Here is a 10,198-nt window from a genome sequence, read left to right as displayed (position 1 = left end):
ATAAGAGAGGAGGAGGCTAGGGTTTCATTGATCACTTTATTCTCAAATTATTATTTTAATTTAAATACAAAGAGATTATATAGAAGCTAAACTAAAAATACTATTCTACCTTTAATAAATAAAACAAAATAAATATATTTCTTAACATCTCCCTTCAAACTCATAATGTAATAGTTACAAACATCGAGAGTTTGCCAACTAGAAAACAAAAACAGGAAATGGAATGCGATTTGGTAAAGAAATTTGTAATCTGCAAAGAAGAAGAAATAAAAGGCAAAGTAATAGTGTCATGCTTGAGATGATAATAAGTAAGATGAAAATTGATCTCAATGTGCTTAGTTCATTCATGCAAAACCGAGTTATAAGCCATCTGAATAGAACTCTGGTTTCACAATACATAGGAGTAGGATGAGGAAGGGAGGCTCTCATATCTGCAAGTAATCAACATAACCAAACAATTTCTTTGGTAGTAGATGTCATAACACTATATTCTGTTTTAGTTGAAGATTGAGAAATAATAAACTGTTTCTTGCTTTTTCAAGAAATAAAAGAATCACAAAAAAATACATAAATTAATAATAGACTTGCGATTTATATTACCATTGTCATGATCAACATTAGAGCAAGGACACAACTCCAAGGAAGAGGTGGATAAAGGTAAAAGACTATGAAAGACTGTACCTTAAAGGTATTGTAAAATATGAAGGACAGCTATCCAATGAACGATAGTAGGAGAAGCAACAAACTAACTAACAACATGAATAGCATATGCAATATATGGATGAGTAATAGTAAGATATACCAAGTTCCCAACAAGAGTACGTTATAAAGTAGGATTTGACGAAGGTAAATTGTCATAAGAAGAATATCTTATGTTAACCTCAATGAGAGTATCTACAGTCTTATTATCAGTAAGTCTAGTTTGCTCAAGAATATCTACAACATATTTCAATTGAGAAAGAAGGTAACCTCTGGGTGAGTAAGCTACCTCAATACCTAGAAAATATCAAAGATAACCTAAATCCTTCACTTTAAATTGCCTGGGCAACTTTGTCTTTAAAAATAAAATACCATCAATGTCATCACCAGTAATAATCAAATCATCAATATATAAAGATAAAATAATACGATTTGCATCAATGCGCTTAATAAAAAAGTAGAATCATGACTACTAGAAACGAATCCAAGAGAAGAGATCACAACATAAAATTTCTCAAACCAAGCATAAGGTGCTTGTTTGGGATTATATAATGTTTTCTTGAGCTTACAAACATACCTAGAATCATGTGAAACACCTGGAAGGGGTGTCATATAAACTTCTTCTTGAAGATCTTTATTCTAGAAGAAATTTGTAACAACAAGTTAAGAGTTATGCCACCAACAAACCGAAGTTATGATAATAAGAGTACAAATAATAGTTATTTTTGCCAACATCAAAGTATGGACATAGCTACAAATAAGAGGTGGATGAAAGTAAAAGACTCTAAAAGACTATACCATGAATATATTGCAAAATACGAAGAACAACTACCCAATGAACAATAGTAAGATAAGCAACAAACTGACTAATAATATGTATAACATATGCAATATCTAGACGAGTAATAATGGGAGATATCAAGCTCCCAACAAGAGTACGGTATAAGTTGGATATAACAAAGATAAATCATTATAAGAAGAATATCTTATGTTAACCTCAATAAGAGTATTTACAATCTTATTATCAGTAAGTTTAGCCCACTCAAGAATATCTGCAACATATTTTGACTGAGAAAGAAGGTAACCTTTGGGTGAGTAAGCTACCTCAATACTCAGGAAATATCGAAGATAACCTAAATCCTTCATTTCAAATTGTTTAGCTAACATTGTCTTTAAAAATAAAATACAATCAATGTTATGACTTGCATTAATAATCGTGTCATCAACATTTAAAGACAAAATGTTATGACTTGCATTAGTGCACTTAATAAAAAAAAAAAAAGCAAAATCATGACTACTAGAAATGAATCCAAGAGAAGAGATCACAACATAAAATTTCTTAAACCAAGCATGAGGTGCTTGTTTGAGATCATATAATGCTTTCCTGAGCTTACAAACATACCCAGAGTCATGTGAAACGCTTGGAAGGGACTTTATAAAAACTTCTTCTTGAAGATCTTTATTCAAGAAGGTATTTTTAACATCAAGTTGAGAGAAATGTCATTAACAAATCGAAGTTATGATAATAAAAGTACGAATATTAGTTATTTTTGTAACAGGGGCAAATGTCTCCTTATAATCCATACCATACTATTAAGAGTATCCTTTTGCAACCAACCTAACTTTGTATCACTCAATAGACCCATCATAATTAGTCTTGATCTTATACACTTAATGACAACTAGCAACACTATTACTAGAAGGTAGAGGAACTAAATCCCAAATATTTGTCTTATGTAAAGTAGAAAGTTTTTCATTTATAGCTTATTGTCAAAGAGGATCAAGAATTATCTCTCTATAGAAAGAGGGATTAAAGAGACAATGAGTAGAAGCTAAAAAGAAAGTATATGATTAAAAACAACAAGAATAAACAAAATCTAGTAATTTTGTTGACTTACAAATATGTATGGATTGATGTAGAGGTGGATTCACAATCTTAGATGGAGCTTGAGGGATTGTATAGAAGAATGGGGCTTTATGTGTGCTAGAGAGTAAAGTGTTAGTACCCACAAAATGATTATTACAAATTGATCAGACATGAGAAGGGGTATTTGAGGCATCAGAAACTTGAGATGATAAACTATCAGAATCCTCATAAAAAAGGATCTATATGAATAAAATCAAATCTATTCAAGCTATAAGCAGAGGATGGAATAGAAAAGAAAGGTATATGCTCGAGAAAGATAACATGACGACATATAAAGTTTCTGAGTTATTGGATCAAAATAACAATATCTCGTTTTACCTTCCATAACCAAGAAAGACATATATAGCAGATCAAGAGGACAACTTATTGTGTTCTACATGAGGTTGAAGAACAAATCAAGTAGAACCGAAAGCTCTAAAGGAGGAATATTCAGGGGTATACCCATATAACTTTTCAAAAGAAGAAAAAACTGAAATATGAGAAGATGAAATTTTATTAATCAAACTTATAGTAGTAAGAACAACTTATCCTTAAAACTCACTAGGAACAAAAGCAAACAATAAGAAAAAACAAGCAGTTTCGACAATGTGTTTATGTTTTCTTTCAGCAACTTCATTTTACTCAATAGTATTTGTACATGAAATTTGATTAATGGTTTTATCTAAAGCAAACAACTCACAAAATTTATTAGAAGTCTATATCCCACCCAAATCACACCAAAAACATTTGATAAAAATAAAATATTGAGTTTTGATAAGAGCTTAAAAGGTTGTATATATCTCAAAGAATTCAGAACAATGCTTCATTAAATAAACCCAGAAATAATGAGTATGATCATCAATAAAAGAAACACAATATTAAGACCCTCCTTTTATGACAATAGGAGAAGGTCCTCATACATCAGAATTAATCAAGTAAAATGGGAAAGAAGAAAAAAAAAATACTTTTGATTAAAAGGTAAAATAGAAAAATTTGTCAGTTTACATCCATACATCAGAATATCACAAGTTTGTAAATTTTCTAAAGCTTATGTGGATGCCAAAAATCTTAAATAAGAAGACAAAACATGACCTAGACAAGAATGCCATAAATAAAAACTAAAAGAGGAAGGACTCAAATGGAAAAAAGACAAATCAACACCAGTAGTAGCAACAACAATAACCGACCCTTTTAACTCATCCAAAATATATAATTCATTCTCTCTATGACATGTCCCAATCAACTTCTAAGATTGTATATCATGTATACAATAATCATCAGAATCATATAACTGACCAACAAAGGCAAGATTTAATCTAAGTTTTAGAATAAGATAAACATTAGGGAGTGACAAGTGAGGTGTGATAACAAAATCAATACCTACTAAGGGCATGAGAGTGCCATCAATAGTCATAATAGTAATAGAGGGCGAAAGGGACATAAGTAAAAGATGAAGAATCTAGAGACATTTGATGTGAAGCACCAAAATCCAAAACTCATTCAGAATGTGACATACATATGGAACTATGAGGTAACTGATCTATAGAAGAAGAAATAAACATTGTCGTGGCTGTAAAGAGAGAAATTTCTGAAATTGCTTAGTCATAGAGCATGATGAAATCTACTATTGTAGTATTGTGGTGTGATTGTTTATAACCTTGAAGTGGTCTATAAGCATCAGATTATGACTGGCTACCAGGCTTCCAAGATTGATTATATTGTCTTAACTTGGGGACATTAAGCTTTTCAATGACCTTTATGTGTACAAAAATTACACTAATCAAAGGCAACCCTTATGTAAGGCTTATTCTGATGATTAAATAATGGCTTAGAGAGTACTACTATTACAAAAGGATTCAAAGCATAAAGAATTTCCTTTTTAAAATAAAATTAAAGACATATTTCTTCAGCCAATAACTTAATGACAATAGAGTCAATAAAAGGCAGTGGAGAACGATGTAAAATTGACCCTCTAAGTACTTCAAAATCAATTCAAAGTGCTATTAAAAACTGTATCAATCATTACTGCTTTCTACGATCAATATAGGCACCACATGTCTTTAATTCTACTGTTTCTGTAAGAGCCAATTGATCCCAAAGATCTGTCATAGCATAATAAAACTTTTGAATACTCATATTCTTCTAGTGAAAAGCTCGTATATCATTCTGTAATTGATACTACTTCGTAAAATTTAATTGCGTGAATAACCTTTACAGATGATCTTAAACCTCTTTTGTTGTCTTATACTTCACCAATAGCGTACCTATGGAATGCTCAACAAAATTGTTAATCCATGTAATAATCTTTACATTGTTTGCTTCTCATACATCTATCAAAGCAGTATGCCTCTCATTAGTATTTCTAGGTGTCACATAAGTTCCCCTAACATATCCCCACGTCTTTTTACCCTTAAGAAAATTTCTCATTACATAACTCCAATATGAATAGTTCTTTCCATCCAACCTCACATTTACAAACTAAAACAAATCATCTCTTTCAATAGCTACAATCAACAAACAAAGAAAACCATAACACAAAAGAAACAAAAAACAAAATATCATATTCCAAAAACTAAATAAATATCTTCTCAAAGTTATATGATCACTCCAAAAATTTTTTACAGAAACAAAATGGAAATACCAAATTGAAAAAATTAAAGGGAAGATGAAATACCAGATTTGCAAAAATAGAATGCAAATACCAATTTGTTGAAACTGAAGGGAAGAAGAAATACCAGATTTACAAAAATTGAACAAATATCACTCCGAATAATTGAACCATGAAACCATGCTATGATACCATGTGAAAGAATCCAAATTTAACAAAGAGAAATGCAAACATAAAAGAGAAAGAGGTTAGGGTTTCATTGATCACTTTATTCTCAAGTTATTATTTTAACCTAAATACAAATAAATTATATATAGGCTAAACTAAAAATATTATTCTACCCTTAATGAATAAAATAAAATAAATATATTTTTTAACACTCCAAACAAAAATGCTAATAAATAAAAGAGCTATTGTTCTCATATCATCTCCCTATAATGTTGATCTTGATGAAGAAAGTTCTTTTATCAGATTATTTATTTTTTATTGTTACATTGTATAATGTTATGGTCATTATCAAATGGTGATATGTCACTAATTGTCATGTACACAAAAATTAAATCTAGTCCTGCACTATTATATGTATAGTTTGATGATGTTGCAATGGAAAGATTGTGATGATCTAGTTAATTTCATAGCTAAATAAGTTCTACAATTCTATTGTCTATATTTTTTTTTCCTTTCAAAAATATTACAAGTACATGTAAATAATTGAAACTTAATTCTAACAATGTCTCATTAATTAGGTTAGCTACTTTATTTGTTACTTGTCTTTATGTATGTAGGTGTATATGTCATTAAGAGGATATACATAGCTCGCAAACGGGGCTACAAGAAAGGTGCAATCCTACCAAGTATTATACAATATATTAAAGGAGATCAATGTTTTGTTGTTCACCAAGACACAAATCACTGTGAATTGATGTAGTGTAATGATGTAATTGTATTTGCCAAAGAAACTTGCTAAGCATGCAGTTGAGGGTAGAGTTGTTTTTTTTCATGAGATATATTCGACATAAGAAGAATGATTGGGGAAAAATGGTATGTTCGGGTTTTTTTGGGTGCAGTATAGATAATGATTTGCCCTTCATGGCATAAAATTTTAACATTTAGATTAAAGGCTTCTTTTGTCTTTTCAAAAAAAAAAAATTATATGATTGCCAAACCCCAAACACTAGGGTTAGGCATGTCCGTGAAACCCTAGACGCTCAAGTTCGGCAAAACAACGATGCATCAAGTGCTCGGGTTAGGAATGACTGCCAGACACTAGCACCTTGAGTTTGGAATGCTATGAGTTTGGCAAGGGTGCCAGACTCATGTTAATTTGGTCAGGTAGGGGATGCCATAACAAAGGAAGTTGGGTTTGGCACTAACAGACTTGAGTAACTTGGGTCTGGCAAGGGCGCAAGACCAAAGAATCGTGAGTCTTATTATTGTTGTTGTTAAATTTGAAAAAAAAAAATTATTACTATTAAAGAAAAACCATATATTTGATTTGAATGGTAAAATTAAAAACTATAAGAACTTAGGTTAGGCATGTTTAATAATATTATTAATATTATTATTTTCATTATTATTAATATAATTATTAAAAAAATTGAAAAACATTATTACTATTGAAAAAAAAATCATAGATTTGATTTCAATAATAAAATTAAAAATTATTATTATTATCACACCCACGGTATTTGAGTTTTACATGGTATTCACAAATCTAACTTTCAACTCACGGGTCATCAGTCTTATAAGATGTTATTTTTTCACTACCATTCATTGATATTTCTAGCAATCTTAGTAGTATTTGAACTTTGACAAGTCAACAACACATGCCTTCACTACAGTTGCATTTTGCTGTATAAAAAACCACTATTACATTCATTTTGTTTTTCATGATAAAGAATGTCTCTGTGTTCTTGATTCTCGCTTTTCTACTTTTTCTTTTTTCCAATGAATTGTGCGAAAGAAAAACAGTATAGAAAGGAAAAGTCAATGACAGAAAATGTAAATTAACACTCAAGAAATATTGGAATTTCAAAGGATTAAAGTTATAAAAAAATGTGGAAGGAAATGGAGTTAGACCCGCAAGGAACAGAGAGGGAAACCTTTCATGTAAAGAGAGAGAAAGCAAGGAAGGATGACCCGTTATTGAATCCATCTATACTGATTCAAATATAAACAACCTATTTAAAACCAATTTTAATGTACAAAATAGTTTTTTTTAAAAAAAATATATGTACAACTTGATGCAGTTCATCACTTAGTAAATTTTTTAAAATTAATTTGATTTGATCTGTACCAATATAATATATACTGACTTAATGCTTTTTTTAAAAAATATATATTATTTTAATTTTTTTAAAATTAAATTATATTTTTATTAATTATCAGAATTATTTTTGTTTGTTTATACTAAATAACATCATGACAAATTTAAAATAATTTTTTTTGAAATAATTGAGTTAAAAAGATTTAACTAGAGACATTAAATATCTTTTGAAAGTTTCTTATATTATAAATATATTTTTTATATATTCAAAATTTATATATTTTTTTATTAATGGTAGGTATTCAAGATATTTTAATTATACTATTTTAATTAATTTTTATAAATTTTAAAATTAATAATTATATAAATCTTCAATAACCCTAAAATTTATATCTCAATTAAAAACCCTCAAATTAATAACTTTAGAAACCAAACCTAAAATTAAATTTTCTTTCAAAATATTTTTACTCCGACCAGTAGATAGCGCTGGCCAAATCTAAGTTGTAAATGGTGATTTGTAATAATTGTAATATCAAGTTAGGGGCATTCTGTCTTTTCCTTTTCAGTCTGCGTACACGCACACGCACACGCACACGCACACGCAAGCAGAAGCAGCAACAGTAACAGGAACGTTACCGTGTCACCTCAACCACCTTAGGGTTCTACTTTCTAAATATGTTGCTCCAAAATTAAAGGCTAAAGGCAACTCCGGCGACCACTCATCTTCTCAAACGACTACTACTACTTGTTTCACTCAATTTTTTTATTTCCTCTATCACCCTTTTAAGTTTCAGATCGGAGATTGATTCTCATCATCAGCTTTTTCAAGGTAGCCAGCCATCTTCTTCTTTCTTTTCGGCTACAAATTTCCCTCGTTCTTTCTGGCTTCAAATTTTGCTTATTCAATTTTTGAGTATTTTTTCTTGGCCCAGAATGGAATTATAGTTGGATATTCTGATTCTTGATCAAAGTCAAGATTTTTTGAGCTGAAAGATTGTGCCCGTTTGAGATTTTTTTACTGTAGTTCTTTGATGGGTTTTTAGGGAATCAATGCTTTATTTGCTTAATGTTATGTTATTTTGTTTTTGGTTTATTTTGTGTTACTTTTGTGAAGAAAAGAGTAACATTTCCTTATGACATGGGTCAGGATGATGAACGTTATGGTAATGAAATTTATGGCCATTCACAATGGTTATTAGGTAGACTCTTTATTAATTGAATTGTCGGCTATGGTTTTGGTTCACAAGATGAATTTGCGTGCCATTGGAGAAATTGGGTTTTGTGTTGTGTCAAGCTATGTTTTTGTTTTTGGGTCATATTTTGGTGCTCAATGCAAATAGAAGGTGGTTTTGTAGCTGTATGAATTGGCACCTGTGTTAAAGAATTGGATTCGGTGTCTCTGTGGAATGCTTAGAGCCTCTCCTTTGTGGGAAAGTTTTGAAGTGGATGGGTTGGGAGGTTAGCTGAAAGGTCATTACTGAGATCCCCAATCGAACTTCATGAGCATGAATGCTAAGAAAGAATGGCAATGATTTCGTGCTTAACAAATTTGAGATTGTTAAAATAAAATAAAGCTCTGCTTCGTTGAATCTTACTGGTGAGAAATAGTTAAATATTTGGGTGCTGCAATTACAGTTTTAAGATGCTTATGTGGGGATTTTTATGTTTTCAGGTTTAAGAGCATTGCAGAAGACTTGATGTCTTTGTGCTGTTAACCATCTGCGTTGTCATTTTCAACATGAGCAACCAATTCAGTGAAGATAATGTAAGTAGAAAACTTGCCACTTTGGGGCTTTTGACATTATATTGGGATCTGATAATTTGATCATGGTGCAGGAAGATGCGACTGTTGCGGGATTTGAAGTTCCTAGATCACCTGATTCAAGTTACAACAATGCATACCCAGGGAATGAAGATGAGGTACGGGACCCACCTTCAGTGCCTCCACACCTGCAACACTCGTTGCTTAGCTACCCTGCAAGTGCAGACTCTTCTGAAACGCTTCCACTGCCACAGAATGTGATTCTCAACCATCTTTACATTGAGAACCGGGAGACCCCACGTTCTGTGGTGGCACTCGGGTTCACTCATCGCTTCCATTCAAAATTTGTCACTGTTGTGCTATACAAACCTGTTCAAAGGAGGGGTAGTGCCAGCACTTAGTATGCGTATATAATAAACCTTCATTAGGTTTTCTTTCTTTGCCTATGTTGTGATGGAATTGGCTGCGATGGACTCCAATATGAGATTAGCCAAAATGAGAAATATTTATAGCCTCGCATCACAGCAACTGTTGGAATTAGGTTCGTTCTATTGAACCCTGAAGTTCTCTTCACTTAAATTGTCACCTCTGCCATGAGGGTAGATTGCTAGACTTGTAAAGTTTCCATTCATCTTCCTGCCAACACTCTGTTTGTACTATGAAACTTGAAAATTTGCTTTATCCCATGGACATGTGCACTTGTTGTTCTGAAATACTCCATATTGATAGGAAGGCTCTGTTTCGTACTCATGGTGTCTAGCTTTATCGTATTTCTAGAAGTTTAGCTGGCTACCAAGTGCTGCTCCTTCGGCTACCAGTTAGGTATATCATGAATAGAACAAGGAGTTGAAAGTTGAAAACCCCACATGACTATCTTCATGATAAGTTTCTTTAATTGATAGCATTATCTACATCCATAGAAATAGCATGCCCACAATTTGAAAGAATACTTGTAGA

At 31.4% G+C, this 10,198-nt stretch overlaps 1 protein-coding gene across 2 annotated transcripts; it reads left to right on the top strand.

Annotated features, from left to right (window-relative positions):
• Window positions 1-8,096: 8,096 nt before the first annotated feature.
• LOC118034783 (SNF1-related protein kinase regulatory subunit beta-3) lies at window positions 8,097-9,954 on the top strand. 2 transcript variants are annotated; one of them, XM_035040188.2, is made up of 3 exons: window positions 8,097-8,308; window positions 9,152-9,244; window positions 9,316-9,954. In XM_035040188.2, exons 2-3 carry the CDS (start codon window positions 9,218-9,220, stop codon window positions 9,640-9,642), a joined length of 354 nt encoding a protein of 117 aa, XP_034896079.1. In that variant the 5' UTR covers window positions 8,097-8,308; window positions 9,152-9,217; the 3' UTR covers window positions 9,643-9,954. The 2 variants fall into 2 exon arrangements, with proteins under 2 accessions (XP_034896079.1, XP_073267381.1); XM_073411280.1 differs by lacking the exon at window positions 8,097-8,308 and adding an exon at window positions 8,894-9,076.
• Window positions 9,955-10,198: the final 244 nt, after the last annotated feature.

Source organism: Populus alba, chromosome 9, assembly GCF_005239225.2.
Source record: "Populus alba chromosome 9, ASM523922v2, whole genome shotgun sequence".
Lineage (NCBI taxonomy): Eukaryota > Viridiplantae > Streptophyta > Magnoliopsida > Malpighiales > Salicaceae > Populus > Populus alba.
The sequence above is the reverse complement of the archived record's forward strand: the minus strand, read 5'-3'. Positions and strand labels throughout refer to the sequence as shown.